Source organism: Rhopalosiphum padi, chromosome 3 (assembly GCF_020882245.1).
Source record: "Rhopalosiphum padi isolate XX-2018 chromosome 3, ASM2088224v1, whole genome shotgun sequence".
Lineage (NCBI taxonomy): Eukaryota > Metazoa > Arthropoda > Insecta > Hemiptera > Aphididae > Rhopalosiphum > Rhopalosiphum padi.
In genome coordinates this window covers 66,039,294-66,055,692 of record NC_083599.1, presented here as the reverse complement: position 1 = coordinate 66,055,692, position 16,399 = coordinate 66,039,294, and the positions used below count along the sequence as shown (strand labels likewise).

The following is a 16,399-nucleotide window of genomic DNA, read 5'->3' as shown; positions in this document are numbered from 1 at the left end:
GATAAAACTATTTCGGCACAATAACGACAGTTATTTTATCAGTCATATATTTATTACTGGTTTTTTCACTGGTTTTATAATTTCTGGTAATACTAATATAGTCCAAGACGTATAATATACATAGAAATAAGCTAAGTTTTCAAGAAAAATATATAAAAATCAAGAAAAAATAACCAAATAGGGGAAAAGCAATAAAAAGCAGATTTTGTGGAAAAAAGCAAAAAAAAGCAAAAAAAAGTTTACTCCATTAAAATCAGAACGATTCAAAATGTATTTATATAAAAGAATTATCTTTCTATCAAACTTCCCTCAAAAGAAGCATTTGCTACAAAATCCGAGCCCTAATTATTATTATTATATTATATTATTACTAGCTAAATTACCCGTGGTTGCTGGGTTTAAGTATAAAAAATGTCTACAGCCCAACTTTAACAGGATGGCCGCAGACCAAGACGGACGATTAATTTTAATAGGTATATAATAAAAAATAATAATGTATGACAACAATCTTCTTACAAAATTTCTCTATAAACTACATTTGATGTTTTTTCTGTTGGTGCCAAAATAACTAAATTTGTGGGCATACTGACTCTGGAGCATGCCACATAAAATGTTCCATGTGAAAAACAATCTTCTCTTACATCGTTCCCTGCAATTTTCAAGGTTTGTTCTTGTGATTTATATATTGTCATAGCAAAACATACTTTGACATGAAACTGCATTCTCTTAAATTGGAATGGATAATCTGATGGTATCATTGGTATGCGAGGAATAAAAACTGATTCACCTTTTAAAGATCCAGTCATAATTTGAGCTTCTATCAGATATTTTTGAAGATCAGTAATACGTAGACGAGTCTCATTGCACAATTTTGGTGGGCTAAAATTTTTTAGAATCATTAAAGGAGTACCAATTTTTAATGTTAATAAATGTGGTGGGAATCCAGGAGATTTGAGTGAATTGAGAAATTCTACGGGATAATTAACTGCATCATCTATTTCCAGCACCGAATTCACCGATCTGTATTCCATTTTTCTGCTTGAAAAGAGCCCAATAATATTTTTTTTATTTCACCTGCTGTACTATTTTTTGATGTCAAAATGGCCCTCTCATATAACCAGTCCATTGATATTTCTTTGAGGTTTTCGATGCCAGGGTATACTTTGTATGTAAGTTCTTGTAAAGTATTTACAACGGTACATAATCCTGTCGGCAAAGTAATTTTTTCTTCACATTCTGGATATTTTCCACCTCCTATTTTTAAGAGTAGCTCAGAAAACTGTTCAGAAGTCTTGTCTCCTTTTAAATGTATTCGCCTATTTTTGGTCAAAGGACATTTTTCTATTTTAGGCCACAAATATGAAGACTTACCCTCAGGGGAACACCTAGTGTTACGGGTTTAGCGAACCCGGGGCCCCAAGCTGAGGCGTAGGAAAGTGGCGCTCCCATCGCCCAGCGCACCTTAATACGTGTACTGCAGTAGCCCTGCCCTTACCTTAATTGGTTGGGGTAGCCTGGTCCTCCAGCATGGGGGTTGAGCGTCGGGCTAACAACTCGACCTTATAAAACTTTTCACCGTTAAGAAACCATCAAATAAGCCTCGGAACTGGATCAATCATGGTAAACAACTGGAATCTGAAAATGGACTAAATTTGGGAACTTGGAACGTAAGAACTTTGAACAAACCTGGAGCTCTAAAATATGTACTTGAAGAACAACACAAGTATAATCTGGACGTATTAGCTATACAAGAGATCAGATGGACTGGTAACGGGAATATCAAAAAAGAAAATATAACTCTTTTCTACAGCGGATCTGAAAATGGTAAACATGAAAATGGAGTGGGTTTTATGATACAGGACAAAATACTACCAGGCATAAAACATTTTTCAGCAGTCTCAGATCGGCTTTGCTACATCCGAATAGCGGGTAGGCTATTTGACCTAGTCATAATAAACTGCTATGCACCAACGGAAGATAAAAATGAAGACCTTAAAGACAATTTTTATGAAGATCTGGAAGCATTATATGATAGTTTACCGGTACATTGTGTAAAAATGGTAGTAGGAGATTTCAATGCGAAAGTTGGAAAAGAAAATAGGTTTAGACCAACAATAGGACCAGACAGCTTACATAACATCAGTAATAACAACGGAACCAGACTGGTCAATTTTGCTTCTTCGAAAGACATTATAATTAGTAGCACATATTTTCCCCGGAAAGGCATACATAAGCATACATGGAAGTCACCTGATGGTAGGACGAAAAATCAAATGGACCACATACTAATAAACAAAAGGCATGGTAGCTGCATTCAGAAGGTGAGATCGTATAGAGGAGCCGATGCAGATACCGACCACTACCTACTGTATGCAAAGTTCATTATAAGACTATCAGTGAAATGGAGAATGGCATCGAATAAAGCCAGAGAAAGATTCAATGTACAATCGTTAGAAAATATCGAAATAAGTAGAAAGTATGCCGAAAATCTACGACACAACCTAGAAAGGACTAAGAGTCACATAGAAAAGACGAATGACAAGAACGTTTGTGTAAACAGTAGATGGACACAAATAAAACATGTAATAACTAACAGTGCAAATCAAGTTTTGGGAATGGAGAATAAGCAGCGAAAAAAAGACTGGTTTAATGATTTATGTAGTGATGCCGTAACTAAGAGAAATGAACTGAGAAAAAGAATGTTGCAAAATTCCTCACAGGAAAATATTAATATTTTCAAAGAACAAAGTAGGCAGACAAACAGAATTTTGAGGAGAGAGAAACGGTTACATGAAAAGAAAAAGATAGAGGAAATTGAAAGGAATAGATCCAATACTAGAAAGTGTAAGAGGTGTCAAATATCGTCTAAAAAAAATTATTAATATGTTTTTTTTTGTAATTTATACAACACTTATATATATTTTCATAAATAATTAGTATGATTTATATTTTATTTAAATTTATGTTCATTTGTTTTTTAATTTTTTAATTTAGTTGTAATTGCTGTATTCGTAAACATAAAGAATAAAATTGAAAAATGTGTACAAAATATTTATTTTTTCGCTAAATTTTTATGTGCGGCCCAAATAGTAAACTTTTCAATATATTTGGCCCACCTGATACTTTGAGTTTGACATGCCTGACCTACACAGAATAATTCTGTGCTACCTATGTATGCTTTTTATCTAAACATTTTAGGTGATTTTAAAATTTCTCCATAGTCCATACTGGATTTTATTTGCCTGTGTTCACTATTACTATACGCGTCACGTGAAGTGTAGGTCTTGACATTTATTTTGTATTATACATATTAAATATTCTTTCTTTGAAAAATGAGTTATCGATCTAAAAGTTGGGTATGGCAATACGGTAAACGCCAAGGCGATAAAGCTTTTTGTGATCTGTATGACGATAATTCGAATAAAGTGTTTTGTTGTGCTGGTGGATCAACGGGATCATTCGGCAGACATTTAAAACTCATACACAATATAAGCAAAAACACTCAAAATCAAAGGTATGTATAAATGCAATTCATTTGTAATAATTCAAATAAAAAATGGACGGGATTGAAAATTTGAATAGCTTTAATTACACAATAATAAAATAAAATAAATAAATAAATTAAAAATTGGGTTATCTTAAAAAGCCTATTTTTATATAAAATATTCGTGTTAACGTATTATCGCGTAGTGGTGAAATTTAGAACTTTATAATAGTAAACAAAATAATAAACTAAATAATAGTAACTCGAAGTTGCGAGTTCGAATCTAAAAAATATGGTTATAAGTAGGGCCCGGATTTATATGCATTTGCGTGTTTTTTCTAAACAGTACAAAAAATAGATAGGTAAGCTACAAGTTTGAATTATAGTCAATAGATCCTAATTATAAAGTTATATTATGCACATTTTTGCATATTTCTGTATTTTACGATTTTTTATTGCATATTTAATTTTTTAATTGCGTATTTTATTGCATACACGATTTTTAAATGCATAATATATAATATTTTGCTTATTTTAATTAAAATAACGTATTTATAGTCCATGTAATTTGACGAAGTCGTTTTCTTATCTTATCTGAGACATATCGGGACAAGTAGTAATCTGTTATTGAGTAGGTTTTCGTAAATCATACATTAGACGTGTTTGTCATAATCCGAGTGCACGTAATTTTCATTCGATTTAATTTATTTATATTTAATATGCAAAAAATATTATAAAAAATTAATCATATAAATATTATATTATTTTATGTTAACATAAAAAATAATGAAAACAAGACTTTTTTTTAATAGATTTTTTTGTATATTTTTTATTTTATAGAATATAATCCTACAAAATAAGAGTAAAAATGCATATTTCTGAGGGTTTTAGAGTATATAAATCCTGGCCCTATTTAAAAGTTTTGTTTTTTATTACAATTATGAATATGGTGTAAAACGAAATATTTTTAATATTTGGTTTTATAAACACATATAACATTATTATATGGTTTATATTTTTTTAATACGATACACACATTCGATCAGTCCTAATAATAATTACATTAACTTTAACAACAATAATAATTGTAAATTATATATTTAAATTACAATATTATTTATATCTACATAATATATATTAATCTTATCATTCAATAACTATACCTATAAAATTGATTTACGTAATTGTAATTACTGTTATACTTTAATTTATTTCCTATACTAGGGCCGGCGAGAGAACGCTTTTGGGCGGCGACCAAAATTCGTCCGATCTCGCGCATTCCCACCACTTAATCTTCCCGAACGCTGGCCGCCGCCACCGTCGCCGCTACCGTCGCTGCCGCCGTCACCGCCGCCGCCCTTGAAACTGTATCAGTGTTTGTATACAGCGTGTACTATAGTGTTACCATAATATTACACGTTTACGTATACCTACATAATATTTTCATATTTGCGCGCACACATTTTTTTCGTATTTAATTACGTAATTGTTTTTTTATACAAACAACATGGACAACATGGAAGACGTCGCAAATATTTCTACTCCCATAAAAAATCCAAGAGGAAAAGTAAATATTAATTTATTATTTTTTATGGCTGGGCATTAACAAGTTAAAAAGTTAATTTTATTATAACTTTTTAACTTAACTAGTTACTTTTGGCTTTTCATTAACTTAACTGTTACTTTCTTAACGTGAAATTAACGAATTAATTTTTCATTTTAAGAAGTAAGTTAATTTATTTTGTTTTAAATTTTATTATGTTTGCAAATTCTTAATTTTTAAATATATATATATTTTTTTTAGTTCGTTGGCACTGCTCAAAAGAAAATAATTATTAATGTGTACAAGGATAAAATGAAACAACAGCTTGACAATCCAGAGATGCCCAAATTGTCGTTCAGGGACCTTATCGTGAGCATTTCAAGAACCACTGGTATTGGGCAACGTACAATTCAAACTATATTGGGAGAGTACAAGAAGGAAGGTATAGTGTCATCGCCCAACAAAAGAAAAGTGAGACCTACGGTAATTCAAAAAGTGGACGAATTCGACAAAAATGCCATAAGACAAAAAATTCACAATTTTTGGAGAAACCGTGAGGTGCCAACAATTCCAAAAATGTTAATTGCCATCAATGAAGACGACTCATTACCGAATCTGAAACGTACGTCTTTCCAATTAATATTAAAAGATTTACAATTTGAGTACGTCAAGAAGAATCGAAACAGTGCTCTTCTCGAAAGAGAAGATTAATATCTTGGCGCCGAAATTATGTGTATAAAATAAGGCATTACCGAACACAGAACAGGCCAATATATTACTTAGATGAGACGTGGGTCAATGCAGGCGAGACGCATAGCAGAACGTGGGTTGATACAACAGTTGAATCAACACGAGATGCACACCTGAGAGGTCTCACCACAGGACAAAAGGCACCCTCCGGCAAAGGTAAGCGTCTCATTGTATTACACATCGGGTCGTCAGACGGTTTTGTTCCGGGGGGCCTTTTGTGTTTCGAATCAAAGACCAATTCTGCGGATTATCATGACGAAATGAATGGCGATACGTTTTACGAATGGTTTGTTAAGATACTGCCATTACTTAAACCGAACGCCATAATCGTCATGGATAATGCTTCATACCATTCCGTAAAAAAACAGAAAATACCAGTGAAATCTTGGAAAAAACAAGCTATAATTGATTGGCTTGAGAGTAAAGGTGTGGTCGTTACTCATCCTACTGTTAAAAATGATTTAATGGAAAAAGTGAACAAAATAAAAAAACATCACGACACATACGTAATCGATGAGTACGCAAAAGATAACGGCAAACTCGTATTGCGATTACCTCCATATCACTGCGAGCTAAATCCAATCGAGCTCGCGTGGTCGTCCGTGAAAAGTTATGTTCGGACGCATAACAACACCTTCAAATTAAAGGACGTGAAGGAATTATTAATAGAAGCCGTGGAACACATAAGTCCGGATATGTGGAAAAATTTTATTGAACATGTTAAAAAGGTGGAAGACAAGTTTTGGGACTTGGAACATATTACCGACGAAATAATGGACGAGCTACCCGAAGAAGATGAACGTCATGTTCTCACGATAGGAACAAGAAATACAAGTTCTTCTGATTGTGACTCACTGATTGATTTTTTTTTGTATTTGAATATTTTTATTTTTTTGTATATCAACTATACAAATTATACTCCGATAATAACACTGTCTTGGAAGTTGAACAAAGATCTTCCATGTATGTTTCAGTTAATGACAACAATTTTTTTTCATCCATATTAAGACTTACGAGTGAATTAAAATTAGCTAAAATAGATTTATCACTGGTAAATCGAGCTTTTAATTGCTCAATAAATGTTTCAATATAAGGTATAAATATAGCGATTCTATAGTATACTTCTATTGAATCTGTTTTAACATTAACACGGTTTGTTTGTCTTTTTGTAGTTCTAGGGATACTTATATTAACATCAAATGTATTACCAAGACAAACAGCATTTTCAAAAATATTTTGGAAAGTAGAATCAGCATTTTTTCGAAAACCTTCTAGTTCTTTTACTGTATCCTCTGCTAATTTGATCGCTTCGCCAAGGTCAATATTAACCCGTTGAAGATGTTTCGATAAAAGAAGACCAACACTAAAACATTTAGCCACTATAAGCATAGAAATAATAAACTCACCTTCTAATATTGCACTACGCAGATTACTGGCTTGCGAAGAAGTCTCAACATCTTTCCACTCTGATATAAGATTTAATGATTCTATTACTTGTTCAAATAACTCCTCAAAATCATTCACTGCATGGTAACGTTCAATCCATCGGGTAGCGCAAAGACGTTTTAATGATTTTTTTGAGATTTTTTCATCACTGTTTTCAATTTGAGTTTTTAAAATATCTTTTCTTTTAGGAAAAATGAAAAAATCCCGAGCTTTAGAAATGGTCTCCAAACAATTTCTTATTCCATGTACTTTGCAAGAGTTTGAAACCGCTAAGTTAAGGACATGTGCGGAACAATGCACATAGAAAGCAAGAGGATGAGTTTTACGAATTAAGGCTTGTACGCCGTTAAATTCTCCTGACATCGCAGCTGCGCCGTCATAACCTTGTCCTCGCATGTACTTTGTTTCTATTCCAAAAGTGTGTAAGCTTTCTAATATTAATGTTGCCAAACCTTTTCCTGTCGTATCAATTGTAGGTATGAATTGAATAAACTCCTCTTTTATTATCATATTTTTTTTATCTAGGTATCTTGCACACAATGCTACTTCTTCGATGTTCGCAATGTCAGCTGTTTCATCGGCAAGTATTGAATAACATTGAGCAGAGTTCATTCTATTCACAATTCGTTTTAATAAAATTTGGTTACACGATTCGATGATTTTGTTTTGAATTAAATGTCCATTACTTTCTAAAAATAATTTAAGCTTTTCATCACCACGAGCCCTATACCGTAAAATTTCCTTCATTGTTTTCATATTCGTCATCAGTTTGGTCGATAATTAATTTTCTGGAATCTATGTGACCCTTAATTGCTATATTATGCCTGCCGCATAAAATTATTGCTTCAATTATCGGAGTTAAAAGTTCGCGATTTTTTATTATTTGATTCTTTCTACTGGAGTCTAGTTTTACTGATATGTCTTCATTAATATTTTTTTGTACTTTAAGAAAATGTTCAGAATCGGATAAACAGGTTTTGTGATAATTTGTTTCACATTAGTTTTGAAATCCTTCCAGTGCTTTTCTCCAGTTATCAAATTTAGTCAATACAAAAGAATTTGGCTTTTTTGAATTATATCCAACACCAGACTTAACGAATGCTACACAAAATTTACAAAAAGCACCGCATTCTTTTTCGGAATAACATAGCCATGGATACTTCAAAAGCCACGAATATTGAAACTTTAAATTTACTTGCTTGTTTTTTTTCATATACATTTTTATTGGAAATTTGTAATCGATATCGGGCACCCATAGATTATTCATAATATCAGAAATTTCATTTTGTGATAATGTACGGTTTATATAAAATCCTATATCACATACGTTCGTAACACTAGTAGAATCAGGTATAGTTTTTGAGACGAGAGATATAGTGGTTGAATCATCTTTTTTTTTTATTGAGGAAATTATAGAAAAATGTGCTCGCTTTTTGGAGGGGCTGATAATGAACGTGACGTATCTTCTAATTCAGGCGTAATACATGAGAAAATATCTTGCTTAGAATTAGCATCTGTACTAGTACTTAAATATTTAGTAAAATAGTATGTAAACTGCTTGGTTTAATATTCAAAATAAGATTTTGAAGATGCAAAAAAAAAAAATCATTTTGACCACTTTTAGGAGTATTGTGGAATAGGGTCGATATCATGTATAATCCAATTAAATTTTTTTTTCTTCATTATTACGGTCGACCTACCTCAATTTTCAAGTGGGGGTGTGAGTAATAATAACATGATTTTAACAACATAGTAATACATTTCCTAAAATATGTTGTATAATTTTAAAATAAGAATATTTAAACATATTTAGAAATAAAAACCTCTGTTTATAGAAAGCTCATTTTCTCTATGGCCTCTAAAAGCAATTCCTTGTTTACTTAAAAACAATGTTATTTCAATTAACTGCATCATGTAGGTTCTGTTTTCTTTTATTTGTTGCATACTTGCAGAAACAATTTTGTTGTGAACGGATCCATTTTTTTTCATTGAATTGTGACCTGACCATTTAGACATTGCAGTTAAATGATGTATACATCTATTATGCAATTCAAGTTTTGTACAATTAACCTTTGAATCTCTATAACCACTTAACTAAAACAATAAAATAAAAACTCATTAACGGTTAAGAAATTATAAGTAGTAAATAGTAATGTAGAACATACAGACATAGAGTTAATTGTATAGAATTCTAAAATATAAAATTTATTATGAAAAACTTACTTTTTTCCAATTATTAAATCCAATACTAATAAATGTTTGTTCAACATTGTTATTTGAAAATAAGCGACAAGCGTAACAAAAAATGGCATCATTTTTAATGCTGTACTCAATCCATGAAAATTTTTTATAGTGGGTACTCGAAAATGATCTGTTTTGTTGTCCAAATTTAGTTTTTGGATATACCTAGAAATATATTAAAGTAATTAACTACCTACACAATTAGTAATTACAACTTAAAATTAAAAATTGCATAAATATAAATTATGACCAATACAATAAGAAAAGGAAATTTGAAAAAAACACTTACTTTTAAAATTGGCCTCATAGGTCCGGAATTTAAATCGCCAAGATCTAAATATCCACTTGGGGTATTATTGGTATTAGATTCATCATCGCTGTTGACAATATTGGTGTAGGTAGCAGTAATGATAGAAACCGATATATTTTGATCAACATCTATTTTTGTAGAAACTGTAGAACTTGTAGAAGTAGTTGTGGATTTATTTTTGTTATTGAAAATGTTGAATAACTTTTTACTTTCCATTGTTAAGTTTTTAAAAACGATGAAATAAGTTTGAATGCACTGATCATGTAAAATGAACGATAGACTAACGTAAACGCGGATTGTTAACTGTTGTAATGAAAACGACAAGCGGATAATATGACGTAACCATAATATGTAACCAAAATATAAATGCATTCAAAATTCAGATAAGCGCACTAAATGGTCGCAGGGAAAGACCTATATATAGTTTGCCGAATTTAAAACAATAAAAATAAACATTTAATATAATATAGAATAAACTATATATAAACACGTCATGTCAAATATTATGCGGGCTTATCGCCTGTTAGTAAAGAGTATCTTATATAATTATTTATTATGAAGTATGTACCTATAAATAGTGTATAAATATACATTTAGTATAATATACAATCGCGGTCATGACGTGATAGCAATAATAAAACAATGTAATAATAATTCCTAATAATATAGGATATAAATAAAATTATACATTTATTTCTACAAGATCGGTGATAATTTTTATTTTATAATTAACATAAATAATATATAATATTATTTAAATATGTAAGAGATTAACTAATGGCCTTTTCTGCCAAGTTATATATAAAGATCAATAAAAAAAAAAAATTATTTAAATATAAAAAAAAAAACTGTACACATTTATTATATTATAGCATTATAAACATGTAGATTTTTTTTTTTTTTTGGGGGGGGGGGGGGGCTACGGCTAAGTTTTGGGGGGGCTAAGCCCCACCCAATTTGCGCCTATGTGTATCATACTGAAATACGTTGGCTTTCTAGGGGTAAAATATTAAATCGTGTATTGGAACTTCAAGATCAATTACAATTTTTTTTTGAAGCTGAAAACATAAATAATTATGCAAATAAAATTGATGATCAAATGTGGTGTGCTAAATTAGCTTACCTTGCTGATATTTTTCAAAAACTAAATGTTTTAAATTCAAGTATGCAAGGTCGTAAAGAAAACATAATTTCAACAAGTGATAAAATGGAAAGTTTCAAAAAAAAAATTAATTTATGGTTATCATGCATAAAAAATGATGATTTTTCATGCTTTTCTTCAGTTGAAGAATCAAAAATCCATTTAAGCATAAATCAAAAAACGGAATTAAAAAATATAATGTACGAACATTTATTGACACTTTCTCGAAATTTAAAGAGTTATTTTCCATCACTTCTAACAACTGTAATACAGTGGGTAGTTTCATTATATGGTCCATGTGGAGAAGAAAATATAAAAAATGCAAACTTATCTTCTACGGAAAAAGAACAATTACTAGAAATATCATCAGATACCACGTTAAAATCTAAATTTTATATGTCTGAAAATGATTCATTTTGGATTTCTTTGCAAAACGAATACCCAGAAGTGAGCAAAAAAGCGTTGCAAATTTTGCTTCCTTTTTCAACATCATATATGTGTGAATCAGCATTTTCGATATTAGAAGTAACAAAATCCAAAAAAAGGTCAACGCTTAAAGATATTGAAAGTGAATTACGCGTAAGTTTGTCAACAATTCGCCCACGAATTGAAGACCTATGTTCAATTCGCCAATCACAAGTATCGCACTAATTTCCATTATAAACTAACGCTGTTTTTATAATAATATTTTTTTAATACCTAATTTAAATTGTTTATATTTTAATAATGTAAATTTAAAAGATTTGTTTTTTTTTCAAATAAAATGCTAACATGAACTTAAATGTATTAATTTACATAGATTTGTAATTTTTACTTTTTCAAAAATCCATAAAAAAAATTTTAAGTGTGTCGCCATTTTTATGGATCTAAATTAAGGTGTCGTCGTACAAAAAAGGTTGAGAACCACTGCTTTAGATAATACTATGTAGATGTTAATACTATTACAACTGTATTTATATTATTATTTTATTTTAATGAAAGAATGGAAACCACATCTATATCTACCTTCATTCATTTCACGTGTTTTATCGATAACCATAAATCCATAATCATTATGATTCCAACATAGATGAGAAATTTTCCAAAATTCAGAGAAATCCATATCTGCCGATGAACGGTCATTGAATATATGGCGTAAATTCGTATCATCTTGTTTATGTATTATTAAAAAGTTTAAGTTATCTCTTACTAACTGTTTTGGTATTTTAGAATATGTTTGTGCTAAATAAAATACAAAACTAGCACCTGAATGTCTACACATTGAGAAGAATTCTCTAATTACAGATTGTGGATCACAAATCACGTCATCAAAAATTATGATAGAATTTTTCTTAGTTAAGTTTGGTTTTATAACTTCATCGGCACTTGAAAAAATGAAAAAATTAGCACCTTTTATATCATCTATTATTTTTTTTAGTAAAACATATTTTTCTTGATTAGAAGTTTTAGAGTATAAATAGATATTCTCAAATCTTAATCCGTTTTCATGTGTGATTAGGGTATACATTATATTTGTTTTACCTGAACCACTAGGACCAACTATAATAGCACGTATAGTATCCGGTAATAATGGTCCATGTCTTGATGGTTTCTTTATTATTTGAGCATCTACGTTTAAAATATCTAATTTATCTTTCTGTACAATCAAATCCATTTTCTTATAAATACTCTAGAGTTTTCAAATTATAATCAGTTGTAGATGATGCGTTCAACCCAAAAGTGGGAATCAGATAAGACTGGCAAAGGTTTCGTAAATTTCCTTATAAATAAATAGTCTCCCGTTTGAAGCCCATGTTCCAAAATATCAGTATTGTGGACCTGGTACGAAATTAAAAAAGAGGTTAGATCGTGGCGATAAAGGAATAAACCCATTGGATACTGCATGTCGTGATCACGATATTGTGTATGCGACTAGTAAAAATTTAGAAGATAGACATAACGCTGATAAGGTGTTAGAACTCCGTGCTTGGAAAAGATTTAATGCAAAAGATACACCTAGAAAAGAGAAAATTGTAGCGTACGCAGTAGCCTACACAATGTTTTGCTGAATATTGTATAGCAGCAATGATGCGGATCATCACATTTTTCCAATGTTGTTTTTCTTTTTCCATAGCCGATTGATGTGCTCTATCTATAGTGGAATTTTCCGAAATCCTCAATTTTAGTTCCATCCATGTCTGTAAAGCTTTTTAATGTAGGCTAGACTGTTCGTGAGATTCTAAATTTTCAGATAAACACTTCCAATTGTTGGTACCTATAGTTGACAATAAAGATTGTTGTGGTCCATAAGAAGTGAAAAGTTTACAGCAAAAGCAAAATACTCGGTCACATGATTTTGAGTAAATTAACCAACTTTTTTTTACAATTTCACAATTTTCCAATTTTCTAGTATAATAAAATGTAGAGAATTTTCTTTTTGTGCAGTCAATATCCGAATAGGGAAAATCAAAATCCTTCACTTGATATGGACCAAATTTAACAACTTCAGTTCTTATAGTTTGCGTCATATTATCATCAGTCCAAGTTATGTTGCTGGGTCTACCATACTAAATTTTCCATTTTCACATAAAATATTTGTATCCAATCTATTAGTTTCGTTGTCTTCTAAGCAAAAATTAATATTACTCTTTGTAGCAGAAGAGAATGTTTGTACTTCAGAAATTCCAAAGTATTCTTGTTTTTTATCTGATACAGTTATTTGTAATGTAGGGGATTGTACTTGAATATTTTCCATTGTAATTGATGTTGTGTTATTGTTGTTATATTTAAAGTTTTTGGGTAACGTTTTTGCTATGTATTTAAGAAAGCTTCCTTTCATTTTTTTTAATCGTTTTTCATGTCCTGACGGATGTGAACGATACTTGTCTCTATCACGTCCACTCATTTTAAGAATTTCCATATTTAAATAATAAATAATAAATAGATCGTGGATTTCTATATAAAAAAGTGTTTTTTATGTATGTAATATGTATGCACAACTAGGATTATGTACTTGAATTACCTACATATTAAGAAAAACCATAAGAATGGTTAATAAAATTACTATTTTTATTTTTTTATTTATACCTATTGAAAACTATTACACTGTTATTAAGGTGATGTAATAGAAAAGGTGAATACTAATTTATTTCAACAACATTTTGTTATTTTATTTATTATTTTAATTTACGTGTTATTTTGTTTGTAAATTTAACATTAAAATAAAGTTTAAAAAATATAATGTTTAATATTTTATTAACTATTGCTTTAATAATGTTATTATTCAATAACTATTATTTTAATAATTTTGTGAATTTTTATTTATTATTTATATTTATTACCTAATTTTAATGTTAAAAAAATAAATTGATATAAAAAGAATAATTTTGCATATTTTACTAATATTTTTAAAGAATACTTAAAGGATATATTCAATTTTTTAAGATAATATAAGCATCATATTATTAATAAGTTAGTCGTAAATGATTATTAGTAATAATTAAGGAACGGATTTTATTGTAAATATATATTTTTAATGGAACGAGATATTTTAAATCTGATTAAAAATGTGTACGATTTAGATCATTCTAATTGAAATAAAACCAAATTCATTTTACATATTTTATTTTAGTGATTTTTGATTTATAGAATACCGCTATTTGACTAGCTCAATTATAACACTAGTATAGTAGTATGTAGGTACTGCATACTCTATTGTCGATATTGGTATTGCCAGGCGATAAAAATATAAATTTGTTTTTTAAATTATATTAATTGTTAATTCAATCAGTTTATTTTACAAAGCTGTAACTCATTTTCTTGAACAATATGTATAAAGTTAGTTGTATTAAATTCTTCAGGTACTTCAAACATGGTTTTATCTGGTGAAAAGGATTCTAAATTCTATGGTAGAGATATTCAAATCTAAAAATTAAGAAATACAAATACAATATAATATGGATATTATAAAATTGAAAATTAAAATATTAATTGTTTAAAACCTAATGAAATAAACATTTGAATAATATACATTTCATAATAAAATTAAAAAAAATATTTTAATGTTGTTATGTACCTACTTGTTTTATCATATAATGCCTACAACTGAAAAGTCATCAAGTAAATCATTTTTTGGAAGTAAAATAAATTTGTTGATAGTTGATCAATCATTCCTTTAGATGATTTTCCATCAGGAAAAAATAATTCTTTAGCTAGACCAATCAAATCTGACTTGTAAAATGATTTTTGTACTCGTACTTTTCTGAAACCTCCACCATTAACAGTTTTCGCCTAGAAATATTTTACTTATCACTAGGTAGTAGATATACATTTAAAAGCATATTATATAGATATGTCCGTGGAAAAATAGCTCTTTAAAAAATATTTAAAAATAATATGTATGTTGAATCACAAAAATATTATGATTAATGGAGATAATTAAATTTAAGAATCTCAAACATGATTTATAAGAACTACCTATTATGATATTTTTGGGGAAAATAATACAAAAATTACTTGAAAAAATAATTATGCATTTTTCATTCTTATAATACCTGTTTATACGCAGACATTTCATAATTAAGAAATCCAATTTCAACATACCTCTTTGTTGATCTATTTTTCAAAACTAAGCTATATTAAAGAAATAATATATATTTTTTTGTTCGAACACCGATCCTCTTGGCGCGTTACAGCCGGGTCAAAGGCCATCGCGACGCAAGTGACAGTCCGGTCATCACACTTGTCCATTCTCCCTCCCGAGTAGTCAAGTTGTGATCGCCGCGAACTTGTCGCCGCCAGGACGGTTGACGCGTCAACTTTGTCAAGCCATCTTTACACCTTTTCTGACTGTCGTCAAAACCGGACGACCTGTGTTGTTGCCACGGTAGGCCCCCGACACCTTTTTTTATACTTGTGTGCCCGGTTGCGTTGTCCGGTGGCATAAAACCACGTGTTTATTACTACGTTTAAGCCGGCGTTCATATAAACTTACATTTTTCCATTTATTATTGTGGCGTCGTGTGCGGCCGGATATAATTGTGATTTGTACGTCACAGTCTTACATTCAACGTGCGAAAGCGTTTTTTCATGCATTTATCGGCCAAGTAATATTTTTGGTCGTCGTAATATAGCGTAACCGTCGCGGCCGTATGTATATATATATACATATTATATCACTTTATGTGCTACGTCGTCAAGCTGGTCCTAATCATCTACCACACCAGTGAAGATAATTAATTTGGATCCGAGGATCGACACCACTACCGGATACTCAGGTCTATGATTTTTTTGTTATATTGTATACCATTATTTACCTTAAAGGTGAATTAATATTCCATGTTATAATAATTAGTATTTATATTTTATATTATTTATATGTTATTATTGTCATTATTATATTATATTTATTTGTGACACTTTGCGACAGTATCGTATTTATTATTATATATTATATTTTGTGACACTATATTTGGATCATTGTCATTTGCTCCCACACATTCGCGA

General features: G+C 30.0%; 5 protein-coding genes across 5 annotated transcripts; 2 read left to right on the top strand and 3 right to left on the bottom strand.

Annotated features, from left to right (window-relative positions):
* Nucleotides 1–512: 512 nt before the first annotated feature.
* Nucleotides 513–1,031, bottom strand: LOC132925411 (uncharacterized). The gene has a single exon (XM_060989808.1). The coding sequence runs from the start codon at nucleotides 1,029–1,031 to the stop codon at nucleotides 513–515; it is 519 nt and encodes a 172-aa protein (XP_060845791.1).
* A 69-nt stretch (nucleotides 1,032–1,100) lies between these two features.
* LOC132925410 (uncharacterized) lies at nucleotides 1,101–2,882 on the top strand. Its single transcript, XM_060989807.1, has 2 exons — nucleotides 1,101–1,397; nucleotides 1,584–2,882. The coding sequence occupies exons 1-2, from the start codon at nucleotides 1,101–1,103 to the stop codon at nucleotides 2,880–2,882; spliced, it is 1,596 nt and encodes a 531-aa protein (XP_060845790.1).
* A 1,991-nt stretch (nucleotides 2,883–4,873) lies between these two features.
* LOC132926422 (uncharacterized) lies at nucleotides 4,874–5,897 on the top strand. The gene is made up of 2 exons (XM_060990778.1): nucleotides 4,874–5,051; nucleotides 5,289–5,897. The coding sequence occupies exons 1-2, from the start codon at nucleotides 4,992–4,994 to the stop codon at nucleotides 5,736–5,738; spliced, it is 510 nt and encodes a 169-aa protein (XP_060846761.1). The 5' UTR covers nucleotides 4,874–4,991; the 3' UTR covers nucleotides 5,739–5,897.
* Nucleotides 5,898–6,677: 780 nt separating this feature from the next.
* On the bottom strand, nucleotides 6,678–7,835 carry LOC132925409 (zinc finger MYM-type protein 1-like). The gene has a single exon (XM_060989806.1). The coding sequence runs from the start codon at nucleotides 7,833–7,835 to the stop codon at nucleotides 6,678–6,680; it is 1,158 nt and encodes a 385-aa protein (XP_060845789.1).
* A 385-nt stretch (nucleotides 7,836–8,220) lies between these two features.
* Nucleotides 8,221–10,085, bottom strand: LOC132925407 (uncharacterized). Its single transcript, XM_060989805.1, has 4 exons — nucleotides 9,754–10,085; nucleotides 9,447–9,629; nucleotides 9,047–9,317; nucleotides 8,221–8,324 (listed from the first exon to the last, which is right to left on the bottom strand). The coding sequence occupies exons 1-4, from the start codon at nucleotides 9,988–9,990 to the stop codon at nucleotides 8,221–8,223; spliced, it is 795 nt and encodes a 264-aa protein (XP_060845788.1). The 5' UTR covers nucleotides 9,991–10,085.
* Nucleotides 10,086–16,399: the final 6,314 nt, after the last annotated feature.

Coding starts and splice junctions, on each gene's coding strand:
- LOC132925411 (XM_060989808.1), bottom strand. CDS start 1,031: ATGGAATACAGATCGGTGAATTCGGTGCTGGAAATAGATGATGCAGTT.
- LOC132925407 (XM_060989805.1), bottom strand. CDS start 9,990: ATGGAAAGTAAAAAGTTATTCAACATTTTCAATAACAAAAATAAATCC. Junction 9,318..9,446: donor GATTTAATAATTGGAAAAAA/GTAAGTTTTTCA, acceptor TTATTGTTTTAG/TTAAGTGGTTATAGAGATTC. Junction 8,325..9,046: donor TGAGCTTTCTATAAACAGAG/GTTTTTATTTCT, acceptor AATTTTGTGTAG/CATTCGTTAAGTCTGGTGTT.
- LOC132925410 (XM_060989807.1), top strand. CDS start 1,101: ATGGCCCTCTCATATAACCAGTCCATTGATATTTCTTTGAGGTTTTCG. Junction 1,398..1,583: donor GGGAACACCTAGTGTTACGG/GTTTAGCGAACC, acceptor TTCACCGTTAAG/AAACCATCAAATAAGCCTCG.
- LOC132925409 (XM_060989806.1), bottom strand. CDS start 7,835: ATGAACTCTGCTCAATGTTATTCAATACTTGCCGATGAAACAGCTGAC.
- LOC132926422 (XM_060990778.1), top strand. CDS start 4,992: ATGGACAACATGGAAGACGTCGCAAATATTTCTACTCCCATAAAAAAT. Junction 5,052..5,288: donor TAAAAAATCCAAGAGGAAAA/GTAAATATTAAT, acceptor TATTTTTTTTAG/TTCGTTGGCACTGCTCAAAA.